At 40.8% G+C, this 16838-nt stretch overlaps 1 protein-coding gene across 1 annotated transcript; it reads right to left on the bottom strand.

Moving 5' to 3' along the window:
- Positions 1-7791: 7791 nt before the first annotated feature.
- On the bottom strand, positions 7792-14593 carry LOC308684495 (uncharacterized protein). The gene is made up of 8 exons (XM_081355738.1): positions 12589-14593; positions 11701-11809; positions 11390-11526; positions 11026-11294; positions 10869-10930; positions 10562-10767; positions 10296-10455; positions 7792-8329 (listed from the first exon to the last, which is right to left on the bottom strand). Exons 4-8 carry the CDS (start codon positions 11070-11072, stop codon positions 8196-8198), a joined length of 609 nt encoding a protein of 202 aa, XP_081211864.1. The 5' UTR covers positions 11073-11294; positions 11390-11526; positions 11701-11809; positions 12589-14593; the 3' UTR covers positions 7792-8195.
- Between the last annotated feature and the right edge of the window lie 2245 nt (positions 14594-16838).

The following is a 16838-nucleotide window of genomic DNA, read 5'->3' as shown; positions in this document are numbered from 1 at the left end:
AAATTATAAGTCTAACTATCGAGAGTTTAACTAACTACAGATGGAACTTTTTTGTACACCACATATAAACCACCGAAATCGGTTGATAAATGTAATTTTTTTTTGGTTTTTATACAGAAAAACCGCAGCTCACCTGTTTACTTGCATTTGATTACAGCGCAGTCTTGCCCTCCACAAAATGGCGGACGCGTTGACGTATCGCAGCAACGTTCCAAAGCGGCCAATAGGGCGTCTATGTATTTATTATGTCTATGCTTAGGTGCACTTGATCGTCACTTGTTTGTTTCTCCCAGTGTAGCTATATTACAATTTTTTTTTTTTTTTTTTTTTTTTGTTATTTGAGCTGTATGTGCTATCAGTCTTAAGTGCAATAATTAGAGTAATATTTTTCCTAAAATAACTTCTTTTGAATAAAACCAGTCATCTTCGCCTGACCAACAGTTTGATCATTTAGGATAGGATAGGACAGTTAGGATAATTTTATTTGTCTTACCTGTGTTATTCTCCACTTTCTTCCCAGCAATGTGCTTTTCCATTCTTCACGTTTTCCTTGGCTGCATTCATCATTTGAAGTCAATGCATTCTTTTTGAGCTCCTGCATTCAACCTTATTTTATTCATGCATGAATAGCCTATAAATTGTAGCTTATATTAAAATATGATATTTGAATCAATTATCATATTTTGATGTTTAAATTATAACGCTGAAAACATGTCTCGTGATTTGATTAGGCTACATCTTTAAAGGGTACATAACATGCACAGTTTCACCTAATCTCATGTTAATCTTGAGTACCTATAGAGTAGTAGTGCATCCTTAATATCTCAAAAAAGTGTTTAGTTTTATTATATTTAGAAAAGAAAAATACAGATTTCCGATTCTCTCCGGAAAAAGCCGAGGTCCTGGAGGCGGAGCTATAGAGTCAAGCGGTAGTGCTGATTTCCAGCAAAAGACAGAAATCTGATCCAGTTGTACTTACATGAATGGGGTCTTTTATCACTGGGACCGCTCCACGTTTTAATAGCAAACGATTTGCAAATCCAGCGTCGACCTGGGCCTTGTTAATAAAACATTCGTCACTGAAACGACCAGAACACACAACCGCACTTCCTACACTCCGTTGCTGCCCCGGAAAAACAAACTGCATCCACTGTTCCTGTAACACTGGGTTCTTTGGAAAACTGAACACGGTAAGCTTTCCCTCACATCCAAAAACACACTTTTTTGGAGACATTCTTGAACAAATCCTATGCAGCGCTGCCGATGATTTCCTGTTGAAGCGCGTTGATGTGCGCGGTCTCGCTCTCCTCTGGTCGACGTGTGCGCGGGCGCGCTTTTCCGAGAGAAATGCTCATATAAGGAGTTGCACTCTGATCTACGTCATTAGATCCACGATCTAAAAAAAACAGCCGAAACTTGTACCAACCCGGAAGTAAGATTTTCAGCATAGAAATTCTCCGTTATTCGTCCAAAATATTTTTTTAAAACTTTGCCCATGTTTAGCATGAGAATCCATCTCTTTAACACTGTAAACAACTCTGAATACATGAAACACCATTGTACCCCCCCCTTTAATTAGTGATAGAAGTTACTAAGTAGCATGAAGTTATTATCTTAACATAACATTAAAACACTAACATTTTTAACAAACTTAATTTTACAATTAATTCAAATATTTTTACTATGGTTTATTTGGATTTATATTTTAGTTTAATTATTCTTTTGTCTTTTAGTTGCAAGGTGTCAGGTTTGATGATAATGCATGTGCGACTGGATTTTGCAAGTGTTGTCATGGAAATGTTAGGTAAGGGATGAAATAGGGACGTTCGCAAACTGACCCGGACAAATGTCCTCAGAACGTCCGTCAGCGAACGTTACAAAGCGGACCAAATGCGGACCTAAGGGGACGTTCGAAAAGTCCCGGGGACGTCCCTTGTTAGTAGGGTGCATCTCAAGCTCTATCGCTGTGTTTGGGGTAATTATTATGTCACATGTAGCAGTAAGAACGCGTTGGCAGATGCGGGTGAACGCTGGCCAGTAAACAGCCGCAGCACCGGTTGTGAGTAACCATACAGCGCTGCGTTTGATCGTGATTCTACCTAAACCGTAAGTAACCTCTCCCTTGTTCACATTCGGGGTTCGGGACATTTTAGTTGACTTGTGTCTCGTTGTTGAAGATGAATGGAGAATGGATCATCGCGGTCTCTAATCCATAGTGGAGAACGCTGCATGCGACGCCGCTGCTGTTTTGCTTCCAGGCAACGTTTTCTCAGTTTAATTTGTTTACAGTGTATTTGTGCTGTTGGACTAACGCCTGGTGATTATATGGCAGATATAATTTAGTATGAGTTTTGTGGTCTTATTTCAGCAACTTTCATTTTTATTTTTTCATAAAAATGAAAAAATTTTATACCATGCATAAACATTATTATCTTAAAAATACAAACATCTACATAAATGTTGCTCACATATTATGGTAGTGGTATGGTTTGTGCTATATAGAGTGAATTTACACCTTTGCCATTATCATGTTTATAAATAACTGAAAAAAGCACAAATGTCAGGGCATGTCAAAACATCCCAAGGGCCCCAAAAACACCCTAGACCCCAGAGGGTTAAGCCTTTAGGAACTCCAAATGGTCATTGGGGAAAGAGGGGGTGGAAAACAGTAAAGCAAATGTCTTGGTTCATTTCAAATATCTTGGATTATTTTCAATCCTACAATTCTGCCCTTGGCACCGTTGGCCACACACATGGAGTCCGAGTCCATAAAGACATGCTTTCTGTTGTGTGTAGTTGCATCTTCAGACTTTTCGTCCAGGCTTGTGCAATAGCAGTTGGTCAGTCTTCAGTCTTTGTTCTCCTTTCAGCCCTGCATGAGGAGGCTCTATCAAATGTGTTCATATATGCAAATAATCCATCGAACACTGCACACCTCCACAAGAACAGGCACTGACTCTGGGAGCAGACGAGTGGGACAGTGGGACAGCAGTCTGGGAGCTGTCTCTTTCTGAGATGGGACAGAGGATATGAACTTGGCTTGCAGGGATCCTGTGATCTTAAAAGAGCAGAACAGCAAACAGAAAAAGCATACATGTGGCATTTGTCATTTGTCAGAGGATTGATATTGTCACATTAAAATTGGTCTCTGGCAAAAAGCCCTTAAATTGATGTACTTAAAAATATGGTCAAGGGAGAATAAAAGATGATCTTACCAGCTCTTACACTGTTTCTGGAAACATTTAAATAAATTGCATTATAACAAAACAACAAATGCTGATTTAAAACCCCATTTCATGAAGAGTATCAGCAAACTATTCAGTGTAACCAAACACAGAGATTCAATTGAATTAATGTCCAAAAACATTGTTGCAAGTCACATGGACAAAATACAAATAAGCAGAAATCAGTTTCAGAAAAAGTTTGATGCTCAAAAAGTTTCAGAAATGTTTCAAATGCATTAATGATATCACAATGTTTTGTACTTATGTAAAAATTAGAAATACTGACATTCATTTTAAAATTGATCTTGGTGAGACAAATGATAACTTAAGTGATAAAGTAAATCCAAAGAAAAACAAAACAAACAATTACTGGATACAATTTACAGTTATAATTCAGTCTAGATGTAAAGACTTAATTAAAATTGCATCATATTTTGTGAGGCAGAATCAGATAGATGCAGATTTGACTGTGTGTGAAGATCAGATGATGTGGCTGATTTAGCAGTGGCTGTGTGTAAATTCATCATCCCCCAACCACAGGTGAGGAGGTTTTACAATTGTGATGCTCATTTGGTCCTGTTGTTGTAACAGAGCCGGCATGAGAGTGTGAGTATGAGGCGTGATCTGCCTCAAAATCTCTCAACACCAATGTTTCCGTTAAGGAGCATGAGGAAAGTGCAAAGTTCAGAGTTACTCAATCCTGTTGTGAGGAAAGCATTTTCATGGTTAATGCAAATTGTGATTAACATTGTAGCCACATGGCGATTCTATGCTCCTGTAAATGGTTTTACTGCAGTTATATGGAAAATAGCAGAGTTTTCCACTAAGGAGACAAACAAATTCACCATAGTCACACATGCAGCTTGAAACTGCTATGCAATTCCAGTACAATTATTCAGTTTACACAAGATACATGGCCTAGATTCTTAGCATCTACAACCTTTAACCTAAGTGTTTCATACAACACTTACAGTAAAGCAATCATGTGTTTTAAAGAATAAACTCGATTAGCCTATGTGCACATTGTAGCACAAACAACTATAAAGTGTGTTCTTTGAGCACAATGTGTTACGCACAATTACACATTTGAAATAAACAGGATCATTGCAATTTGGATATTAAACTTGTTGCTATTGGGCTGCTAACCCACTAGCAAGTGAAGTTAAAAGCTGGAGGCCTTGCATGAACAATGTCGTTAACTCACTAAGAGTTTTACCTGTACGTGCAGATCACAGATTTTTGCCCTTAGAAAGTGGTTTTGTATTTTTCTGAATATAAGGAGGAGGTCTGCCCCTTCCCAGAGACCAGCATTTTTCCTCTGTATGGCCTATTTTCTGACAGGAACTGCAAAACCTGCTTTCTTCACCATAGGGATGTTTGCTACGTTCTCCTGGAGTTTGAGGGTTTTCGCGTCTCTATAATGCTTGTACACCATGCGTTCTGGTACATGACTCTGCGCTATTATGGTGTTGCATCACCTTAAGAACTGAAACAGACACACTTTCTTGGTCAGTTGCACATGCCTTTTCTGAACTAAATGTTTCAGATTCATCAGAGCAAGTCACTCCTCTAAAGCCTTGTTTATACTTTTGTCTGGCTCCGCAGCACGAGTCTCCGCAGACTGCGCGCGCACCTCCCCAAACGGAGGAGGCGTTTATACTTGACACGCTCGCCGGTGTACTATTCTTTGACACGACAGGGGGCGACTCGAGTAATTGTCCTCTAAACCATCAGGAATCAGAGGTGAGAAGAAGAAAGCTACACACGTGACAATGTTTATTTTAGTGCACTCACCAATACCACACTACAAAAAGAATCGTGTAAAACCCAGTAAACCCTGAGATTATTACTCGTGAAAATAAAACAAAATATATGGATATGAGAATGTGTATAAAACATAACTAAATTAACGATCTCTTACATATTTTCTAATTTCACTAAACATTTCATTAAGTTTAGTGAACATTTTTATTAAACATGGACCTTATGTTCATTAAAAATAATTTTTATGCTATTGTATGCTCATTTTTTAAATGTAAGCAACTCATTTAGACGTGCAAACTGGGTGCCGGTGTGGTGAGAAGTTCGAGCTCGGCCAGATTCGGCTCGAAGTCGTTCATCTTCGGATGCGGCGCCGCACGCGTTGTTACAAAAAATGTTGCGCACACCGCCAGGCGAAATTGGGTCTTGTGAACCCAACGCGCACGACCGCCCACACCGCAATGACGTCATTTTTGCCGCACGCACCTTCGCGCTCGTGCGGACGCATCGAGTATAAACCAGGCTTAAGAAGCAAACATGCTTTTTAGTCCCATCGCTGTTTAGCATTTTGAGAGACAATTTAGCATTTAGCTTAGCCTTGAGTTCTGCAATGGTCTCTTTGTGATTTTTACACTTTTCAGTCAGGGCTAACTGCTCAGCTAGTAATTTATCTAGCTGTGTTTGAAGATCTTGAATCTTTGCCTCAGACTTTTGTGCCTCTGCATTTTTAGATTGCACTTCTTTACATTTAGCATCTATACTTGAAGATAGACACGTTGTTAACTCACGCAGCCGTATAAAACTTATGAAGTTTAAAGCCTCAATTATTTCATCATGTTTTGATTTATTTTGATGTTTGCCAATTGTGTCCCACCATTGGAGCATTCCCTCATCTGGACATTTAATCCCAATGTACTCTTTCTTGAGTTTACACAAGGTAGAAGGCTCAACTTCTTTGCTTCATAAAGCAAACAATACATCACTATTATCAGAATTTTTCCCTTCCATCCCTGAGGAGATCTGAATATTCACAATATTTACAAATTATACAGTAATGGGACTGTTAAAGCTATTCAACACCTTCTAAATTCTGTTTCATTCAATTCATGCAAATGGAGACTTTTCCTATCATACCATTAACCCCCAGAGGTCGGCGGTATCGCCGGCGATACCAGCTCGCTTTTTTTTTAGCAGTGTAAAAGAAACTCAAAAATACTCGGTTGACTTTGATTTTCCATTGGAGTTTCATACATCAATCGATTCTGTTAAATGTGTATTATTTTTGTGTATACTCACAATAAAAACAAAGTGTTGTGCTTTTTGCCAAATAAAGAAAAATAAACACGAAGCGAGTTCTGCCTCCTCTCTGTCAGTGTAGTCCATTCTGAAACGCGTAGTCCGAAAATGAACCAAAACTCAGCGAATACTCAGTCAAACAGGCATTCAGACATACAGGCATGAAGCTTGAATTATCTTCTTTTAAACGAAGTAATTTTTATAAAAAACAAATATTCACAGTTTATGTAATATGTATGCAAAGAGAGAGATGTCAGTCGTTCTCATCTCAGCTAATTAAAGCTACAGTCGGCAAGTCTGGCAGATTGAGTGGACTTAGCCAAAATTTTGAATGTTTACAACTCTCATGCCCCTCCCCCACTACCAACGAGCACCCGCCCATCGTCAGTGCGTGTGTACCTGATTTTCTGTGAACGCGTCCGTCTCTTCAGCATCGATCAACACCATGGACTCGGAGGTAGGCTGCCCTGGCTAATCTATCCATAGATAGCAATAACCGAGGAATTGGAAGCTTGTTAGTAGATTTTCTCTCCGCCATCAGGCTTCGTACAATCGTCAGGCGAACTTCAGGCGTGTCGTGTGCATGTGATATTGTAATGTGCGCGTCTGCGCGAGGGAGGGGGGATCTGTGGCGTGTGCACGAACTGTGATTGACAGTCAGATCTCACACCCCCCTGCGCTGATTGGACCCAATGAGACGGGAGCGGTGGATTTTTGCAAAACAAATAACACGCTCCAGGTGGAGTTAGAAGCTCGGGTTTTTTTCTAAAACCAACTTAGTTATGTTGTTCTGTCGGATTATAGTGTCAATTTCACTGAATTTGATCAAAAAAATGTTGCCGACGGCAGCTTTAAGTTTTAATGTGCTCCGCCCACGGAGAGCACGCACTATTCAAACGCAAATGTGAGCCGATCCAAACAAACCTGTAAAACGCCCACATCAGCTGGATGCTGTGAGGAATAATATTGTCTTGATAATAATCCTGCAAAAATTTACCTCAGAAGTTCTGGAAGTATCATTTCGAGGAGCAAACGGATCCCGCTGAGGAAATAGGTCAGTTCTGTTTGCTTTGTTCTAATCGGAATGAATGAACGCAAAGATGCGTGCTGTTGTGGAGCTACTACAGCTGGCAAAAATACTGTTTTAATATGAATCGCGTTACTATGAATGAATGAACGCAAACCCAGCTAGCAAAAAAGGCGCGGGCCTACAGCGGCCCCATTAAGGCAAAAACACTCGGCCGATCCTCGGCATGAATCTAGGTCCGATTGCTTTGCGAGCGCTCGGTTTTGACGCGGCCCGATTAAACACTCGGCCGATCCTCGGCAGGTCCGATTGCTCTGCGAGCGCTCGGTTTTAATGCGGCCCGATTGCAGAACCCCGAGTGAGAGGGCTTATTTAAACCTTATTTAATTCATTCATGTCAGGATAATAGCCTACTAAAATATCTTAGCAACCGTTATTTATGCAAGATAAACTGAAAATAAAACAGCACAAGGAAGACAGGTTCATTAAATGCATTTTTTTATTGGATCACACTTAACCATAGTCGGCTCATCATGCTTGCTCATTCGCACGCACACACACACACACACACGTTCGTTCGCACGCACACACACACACACACACACACACGTTCGTTCGCACACACACACACACACACACACACACACGTGTGCACACACACACACGTTCGCACACACACACACACACGTTCGTTCGCACACACACACACACGTTCGTTCGTTCGCACACACACACACACACACGTTCGTTCGCACACACACACACACACACACACACACACACGCACACGTTCGTTCGCACACGCACACACACACACACACACACGTTCGCTCGCACGTACACACACACACACGTTCGCTCGCACGTACACACACACACACTTTGGTCTATGTTGTCTGCCTGTTTGCCCTCTGGCTCCGGCCACCATCCCTATCAGAGGCAAGCTGCAGCCATCTGGTGAAGAGGATCTCAATTTCCTTCTCTGTGGAATCCTTGGTCAGGGCATTCCGTCGGACTGCATCTGAGAAAAACACAAGATAGAAGAGGGCAGCATTACCATGTGAGATCCTAAACTTAATTTGGATGCAGGGCTCTCCTCTCCTCTTACATTTATTTTTAATTTAAAAAGTTTAGAAGCACCTTCTGATCAATGACAAATCCACCTTCCCTTTATAAGGGGATTTATATTTTACTATAAATTGTCAAATTGCATTTTTAACATCATTAATTTTCATCTTTTATGACAAATTCATAAATAGAGTTAGAATAATAAGACACAAAAGTTACCAATCAAATGAAATCAGTAGTGTTTGGAAGTTTTCCTCTCTGTCCTGCAGTTGCCACGCCCCATTTTTCTTTGCCACTTAGTTCCAGTTTAAACAAATCGATTGAATATTCAGTGACAAAAGCAAGCGACTGTCTTTATGAATGGGTGATTGAATCATAGACTCACTAGATTAATATGAAAAGCATTCATTCATTAACGAAACACTTGTTTAGAGATGCCCAAACATTTAGCTTTGATTTTGTTTTGAACTATTTTTGTTGAAACAGAGCATAAATCTGACCACTGTCCCTAAAATGTAAGTCCCTTAATATATCACTGCACAATCATGTCATGTCTGTAATATTGTTAGAAGATAATTTGCGATCTTGCATAACTAAACAAACTTGATTTTGACTGAGTTGATTTGTATGGTGACCGGGAAGGGACATGTTCGGTTCAATTAGTTTTGTCGTGGCCACAACATATAAACTTGTGGGAACCTGATATTAAGTCGTGGGAACGTCATAATATCTCGTGGGATATTAAGTTGTGGCCACGAGATAATTTTGTTGCGGTAACGACATCATGTTGTGGCCACACGATGCAAAGTCGTGGCCTCGAGATCATATGTTGAGGGAACAATATATTTATCTTGTGGCATCGACTTCATATTTTGAGAAAACATCTATTTCTTGTGGCCACGAGTTATGTTTAACCACGTACACACTGTGAGCCAACAGCAGTTGGAGATATAGATGACTGATGAAACAACATTTTACTTTGAATTAGTTATGTAAAAAAAAGATATATTGCGGGTCTGGCATTAAGACATGGGTACGTTATATGTGAAAGACACCTGAAGCGTATTTCGTTGCAAATTTGCTGGCTTGAATGAGCCGAAAGTCAGCGTGCATCGTGTTAAAGCTGTATTGCCCCAGTTTATACACATCTAACACTCCTTTTATCAGAAACAAATGGGCATAACCTGTAAATAGACATAAGTCATGATATTTTGTTTGGGGTAAATGACCTGATTTCGCTCATGGTTATTATATTTGACAGATATATCTTAGCCAGTCATTTTACTTCTTTGAAATGCCTTTAAATGGCAAATTAGACCAGTAAACATGTAGTTTTACACTTGCCACAAAAATGATTTAAAGCCTCCACTTATTAGGTGAACTGTTCTTTCTGCCTAAATATTAGCCTACTTGATTTTATTCATGAGGGTTATATTTGACATCTTATTCAGTTCCTTTTAAATTTTTACCTGAGCGTGCCTGGCAAAAACGACCGAGCCGTGACCGCATCGCTTCCATTATGAGTGCGCTTGCTGCACAATATGAAATAAACTTATATGAACATAAACGATAGGATAAACTTATATGAACACATGAAATAAACTTGAGCGTGCAAAATAAACAACAATCATTGTTTTGATAAGAGATCGACTAGCAGAAATTAGTAGTCGTGCAACCCTTACTTGTTATTGACGTAACGCAACATTGACAAAATGTGCAACCAGATGTTGGAATGTGTGTTTTTTTTAGAAGGGAATATTCTAACGTCATTTGAGTAATTTTGACAGCCCTAGTGTGCACCCATAGAACCTGATCGGGTCAGTTGCACTGGTGCACCTACATACTTTATTCACTGTAGCTTGGAGTAAAAAAACATGGTCAGTACAATTTTTCAATACAAATACAGCACCGACACTTACCCAGAACCACATTTTTCAAAGTGAGCCCTTTGAACGCAGGCTTTCGGTTGGCCCCACTCCAATTAATGAGTCTCGCCAGTGAAGTGTTCATTGCTCTTCTCAGGACCCTTCCCACAGTGTCTTTAAGAGTCATGCCTCCAATCATTCCAAGGAGAACAGTCTGAAATAAAAGACATGTACATCATTAGTGATTTAAGGAATATAGCGCGAGTGAGAGTGGGGACTGACTTTTAGGAATTATTTGATTAATGCATAATTTAACTCACCAGATTTTTCTTCTCATCTGGATTTTTTAATGTCTCCTCCAAGCATTGTAGCTCCTCTATAGTTGAAAGCGGGAGCCCAAAATGTGTTGGGTCTGGTATGACGTCTGGAACAGCTTGACTGCTGGTGATTTTTTGGAGCTGCACCAGGATGAGCAACTGCTGCTCTCTGATAGAGTCGAGCTGGATGAGGATCTCCTTGGCAATTGCTGTAAGACATGAAAAAGCAGGCAAAGCAGATAAAGTAGCAAAACATTGTACGTAGATATGTCAGAGTAAACAGAGATGGATCGCTTTGTAAAATTTCTACCTGTAGGCACCGCCTCCCGAGAAGACCTGTTCTGAGGGCCATATACTTGTGGAGTGAGTGTTCTATGAAAAAAAAAAAAGTTTTAATCTCATTACACACATACCAAAGTGAATTTTTATTTCCATAAGCTTTAGCATAGCTTTCTTGCCCTTCTTACTTGATATCTATCTTGGCCTGATGACCGACTACTGCCAGCTGCTGCATAAGTTGGGGTGTCAGTAGGAGCCCTCAGGCTGTTGGTAGTGGAGACTGAGACTGGAGACCACGGTGGTGGACTAGCCGCTGCTGTGATATTCACTGACGGGGAAGAAGCCCACGGACCTGCTGCTGAGCTGTTTCCATCAGAAGGGAGATCAACTGTGGTCTCTGAAATATGGCCTGGTGACCAAAAGCCTTGACCAGCTAGCTGACTCCCATCACCTAGAGCTGTCACAAAGGTACAATTGGCAGTTGTGTTAGTTTCACACAGATGCTTAATAAAAGATTAATCTAAACCACTGTAACAATTGTAACAGGCCTACCACCAAGATATGGGATGCAGGGGACTGGTGCAAGTGGAGTGTAAGATTTCTTTTTTTTGGTTGGAGCACAAGGTGCAGCAGTCCTACCCTGCTCCTCTTCCTCCTCTTCACTGCTGGATACGATTCTTTTACAGCCTCTATCATTGATTACATAGGGATGTCAGTTTTTCTTTGGAATGAATAATAAATTAATTTATAAATGATGAAGTTTGTTTTGTCAGGAGTGCATTGTAAGGCATTGCCTAATTGTTTGCCCAGTTATATTGTAACTTTTGAAACGGCCATAAAAGGAAATTATAGGACACTCCTACCTATTCTTTCTCTTCATGTACTCTGGCCTGTTATCCTCTTCTTCTTCAGTGTTTAGATCAGAGGTAATTGTTGCCTCTAGCAGCTTTGCACAGGCAATCTCATACACATCTGTGAACAACACAAATGCAGATTAGGTATAAATGGAAGTAGGGCTGGGCAATATTATCGATTTCATTGTTATGCACATCTCGTAAGTAAAGCCGGTTCCTTGATTAGTAGTAAATCACCATCACCTGCTTTCAGATGGAGTGGCATTTACTACATACACATGCGATAATTAATGTGATATGGCTCAGCTTGTCAGTGAGTGAACTACGGCTCTGTGTAGTAAATACCGCTCCATCTGAAAGCAGGTGATGGTGATTTACTACTAATCAAGGAACCGGCTTTACTGATGAGATGTGCATAACAATGTCATTGATAATATTGCCCAGCCCGAAATGGAAGGGCTCCTTGTGTTACTTGTGCAGAAAAGTTTCAATTCATTAAAGGTGCTATCAGCGAACCCAGTTGGCGTAACCTCTTGTTGATGTTTGAACTATTATCAAACAAAACAGAGGCTAGCTAGCCCCTCCCTCCTCCTCAAACCCCCCAAATCCCACCCCACATCATTCTTGTCAGTGATTGGCTGAAACAGTCTATTATGTTTTATGCTTGAGGGTCAAACTATTTGTTGCTCAGTTTGTTTGAGCTGCGTTTGTGGAGACTAGACTGACTGCAGAGACCTCGTTTCTCTACAATGTGTTCAGGAGACAGCCAGCTAGCGGATAGTGACGAGATGTTTGCGGTAGGTGAACAGAAATGTTCTGATTTAAAAAACGTGTGAGATCGCTGAATGCACCTTTAAGTGTAAAACTGTATTATTTGAAAATGAAGCATTACTATACCATGCGAATACATCACACGGACTTTGAATCAAGTCCAGTCAGCACCTGGCATCACTCCATCTTTAGCTGCCCTACGCAGCTTTGCAAGAGAAACAAAAGGGGGCCAGAAACTTTCGCCTTCTTTCAGCCAATTAGAATGGACAACTTCAACCTCCTTTGAATTTACAAATTCCACGATATGATACATTCTATAAAAAAGAAATGTCAGATTATGTAACCTAGGTTCCAAAGACTTGCAAGTCAAAACACATTGTAGGCACGAAAAAAAAGAAGAGAACAACAAAGAGAAGAAGAGAAGACTATACACACGCACAAGCGGAATTATTTACAAATATTTGTAGAATGGGTTCACCTCTATAATCTGAGAAACTCCAGCTCCTATCTATGAAAAAACACTTAACTATTTACTACCTAGTCTTCAAAGGTGTACTGGGCTCGGGGCGTCATTAAATGCTGAAATCAGCAACAACAGAACAGACTTTCAGAAAAAACTGCTTTCCTTTGAACCAAAACCCAGACTGAAGACTACTCAACTCACTCACCAGGTCCCTCAAGTACTCAGTGAGTGATTTGGGTTTGCAATCCCCTCCGAAAACACCAATCATGAATGGATATTTACCTACTTCCTTCAACAAACCTAGAATGGGCCACAGCTGCTGGTTATTACTCTTAATGTCAAACTGTTTAAAGACAAATGTAGCGCCAAAACTACTGCACAACAGTATAACAATCAGTTAATTATATAAAAAAATTGCCAGATACAGAGGCAATCTATTATAGTGACACATACAGTAACGTTAAACAAAATCACTATGATGAAGTAATAATATGTTTACAAACCAAGAGATGAGATTCAACTTTGTTATGTGAAAATCTAAGGTTACTGTGGTAAAAGCATGGTAAGTGTTGTTTTTACTGTGCTTCTTCTACAAATACCATTTTGGAACTAATTGTACTACTTTAAACCTGATATGAATATGTTTAACTGATTGAAGGTCTATAGCACGTCACATGACAGGCATTGTTTAATCATCATAGTTTAGTAAGGTGTTGAAAGAAAGCAATGAAACGCAAAGCCTCTGTGGAGATGACAGATATAATACAGTGACTGAACATGAGGGAGCTAATCTGATTAATATCGACAAACAGAAAAGACATTATAACAAACATTATTAGGAAGACGTATTTACGACTACTTACCAACATCTGGCACACGTGAACTGACGCCAAAATATCGTGATGTGTTCGGAAAGAGACTTCTTCAGCGCGATTTCCTACTGATAAAATTCACGAGTTCAAACTTACATACAATTAGAGGGGGTAAAGTTTATTGCGCATTTGGCGTGCTGTCCGGGGGGAGGGCTCTGAGCTCAGAGTTTGGCCCGAACCCAGAGTACTCCCCCTAAAAGTACTCCCCGGACTGGAGTGACAATTCCGGTCTATGCTTACGGGAAAGTTCTCACTGCGTCCGCTGTGAGACCAAATGCTCGCTGGATGAAAGAGAAAACATAAGTGCTCTACCGGGAAAGTTCTCTTTGCATCCACTGTGAGACCGAATGCTCGCTGGACGGAAAGAGAGAGACCCCAGGCGGTTTTAATCAATGAGGGTTTTGTGAGCTTTTTTAATGTGGAACCGGTTGGTCCTGATGTAGCTTTGGAAAGCATCTGAGGACCATCTCCCAAGGGCTTGGATCTGCTGTTGGTAGAGGCCTTTTTGGGATGCTGAAGTTGCTGCCCCGATACTGAAAAAATGACTTGAAAAATTCTTTGCTGGAATGCCTGACTGTTGGAGAACAGATCTGAGGTGTTTCTGGAACCAAAAGCCTGTCACAGGTTTATTGGATTCGTCTATGAACAGGGGTTCCAGAGGAGATTTAGCCTGAGAGCTTCTCCATTGCAGATATGCCAGAATTGACTGGTATGGATGGATTGGCGATGAGAGGTTAAAATGTAGATGAAATGATCTTTTTTGGTTTGGTCGGTCTTACTTTGTTTAATCAAATATGAAATTGTTTCACCATCTAGTACTGACAAGACTGAGATGGCGGGGTGGATTTTTGGGTCGAATTTGGAAGTGATAGCGAGTTCTGAGCATCTAAGAAAACCAAAAAAGGCTATGATAAACATAACGTCGAGTGTGCGGGCGGTATTGAGAGGCTGGTAGCCTTTGTGGAGGGCGTGAATACATTTGGTGAGAATGTCTAGCGTTATGGGTTGTCTGGCGTCGGGACGGGTGGGTTGGGATCTTTGAATCCCTTTGATCAGGAGGGAGGTTAGTGAATTGTTTATCTCGGGGGAGGGAACGCCACACATCAATTTATGGAAAAACTGGATGCCGCTCAAGTAACTTTTGATGGACCCGACTTTAAGGCCCTTAACGCAATTAAGGTAGGAAATAAATGAGGTGATTTAGAAAAGAAGAGAAAAATCGGGGAACGGCATGTTATAAGAGACATGGAATGCTTTAAAACATCTCCAAGCAGTCACGTAGGATTGGAGGGTCCTGGGAGAAACTGCTTGGAGGATCGTGTCGAGCGATGCGTCAAGAAAGGGTTTTAACGGGTGGGTTACGGGAATATTAGTTCTGAATAGCGAGGAACTGGAGTTGGAGTACCCACCCGCCTCTGGAGCCAGCATCCTGAATTTCTGAAACAGAAAATGAGACAGGGAATTAGCGATTTGGTTTTCTGACCCAGGGACGTGTTTAGCAATTATGATGAATTGATTGCAAGCTGAAATCCAGGTGAGATGCCTTAGGAGTGGCATCAGAGCAGGTGAATGGGAACAGCCTTTGTTAATGCAATGCGTCGTTGTCGCAATGCACTAAAATGCTATTAGCGGCCCATTCTTTTCCCCACAGGAAAGCTGCTACTACGAGAGGGTAAAGCTCGAATAGAGCTGAGGATTGAGATATGTCCTGGAGCTGCGATGGCCACGGAGACGCGAACCAACGACCTTGAAAAAATCCCCCGAAACCGATTGAGGGGGCGACGCCTGTGAACAGTTGGATATCGGTGGGGGACGAAATGAGGTTGTTGTAGAAAAAGGATAGGCCGTTCCATTGGTTTAGAAATATTAACCATAGCCTGAGTTCGTCGTGACATGCTTGAGTTATGGAAATGAGGTCCTCTAGCGAGTGGACGGAGGACGCGAGTGAGAGGAGATGCGATATGAAGGGCCGGCCCTGCGGAATGATGTTTAAATGGCCGAGTAGTGATAAGAGTTCACGATTTGAACAATTTGTTTTTTTAAGGAGAGTAGATGAGACGAGAATTATTCGGTCGATTTTCTCTTTGGGCAGGGATGCTTGGAATTTGACTGAATCCAAATTAATTCCATTGCTAATTCCATAATTCCATTAATTCCATGTTTTTTTTCCTGTGCGATGGGAATTCTGAGCTCAGAAAAAAACATTTTGGACTGTGAGGATGTGTGAGGCTGGGATGGCATTGGGAGGCGAGATTATTAAATAATCGTCTAGCAAGTGAATGAGGTGGGGAATGGCGTAGTTGTTCGACAAAATCCAGCAAACGGCTTCTGATAGCATGTTGAATATTGTAGGGCTGCTTTTGCATCCCAAAGTTAAACGCACTGCAAAATAATATTTCTCAAGCCAGCGAACTCCGAATAGGTGCCATGAATCTGGATGAATAGGCATTACTTTGAAAGCAGATGTAATGTCAATTTTGGCAAGCCAAGCGCCCTGACCCTTTGATCATGTCGATTGCCTGAGCTATGTCGTGGTATTTAAGCGAAAGTTCGTTGAGAGGGATCAAGCTGTTTATGCTTGGGAACGGGGAATTGTGTGGGTCTGACAGGTCGATTATTAGGCGTTTTTTACCTAAGAATTTTCTTGTAGCCACTCCAATGGAGAACTGAATTATGTGTGTTACACACAAGTGTTCAACTAACCCCTCTGTCTGTTACAATTAACCCTGCATTTTTTGTGCAACTGTATGAAAATGGAAGGTCCTAGAAAAAAACTTTAAGTTTTCATTTGTAGCAGAGATGTGTGTGTTGCTTGTGTAAAAAAACAAAAACAAAAAAAAAACAATTATTCTAACTTAATTATTTTTTTAATAATTGGGCCAAAACCAAAATGTGTTAGGTTGTGCCCCGCTCTCCCCTACTAAGAAAAGTACTGGGTAATATAAGGTAACTACATGGGTTCAGGGTTAGTACCTAGTTATTACCCTGTTATTTCAATTACTATAATAAGTACATATTAAGAACATGGGGAACAGGACTGT

Source organism: Scardinius erythrophthalmus (assembly GCF_964197995.2).
Source record: "Scardinius erythrophthalmus genome assembly, chromosome: 24".
In the NCBI taxonomy this organism is placed as follows: domain Eukaryota; kingdom Metazoa; phylum Chordata; class Actinopteri; order Cypriniformes; family Leuciscidae; genus Scardinius; species Scardinius erythrophthalmus.
Note: the sequence above shows the minus strand (reverse complement) of the source record. Positions and strands in the feature narration are given on the sequence as shown.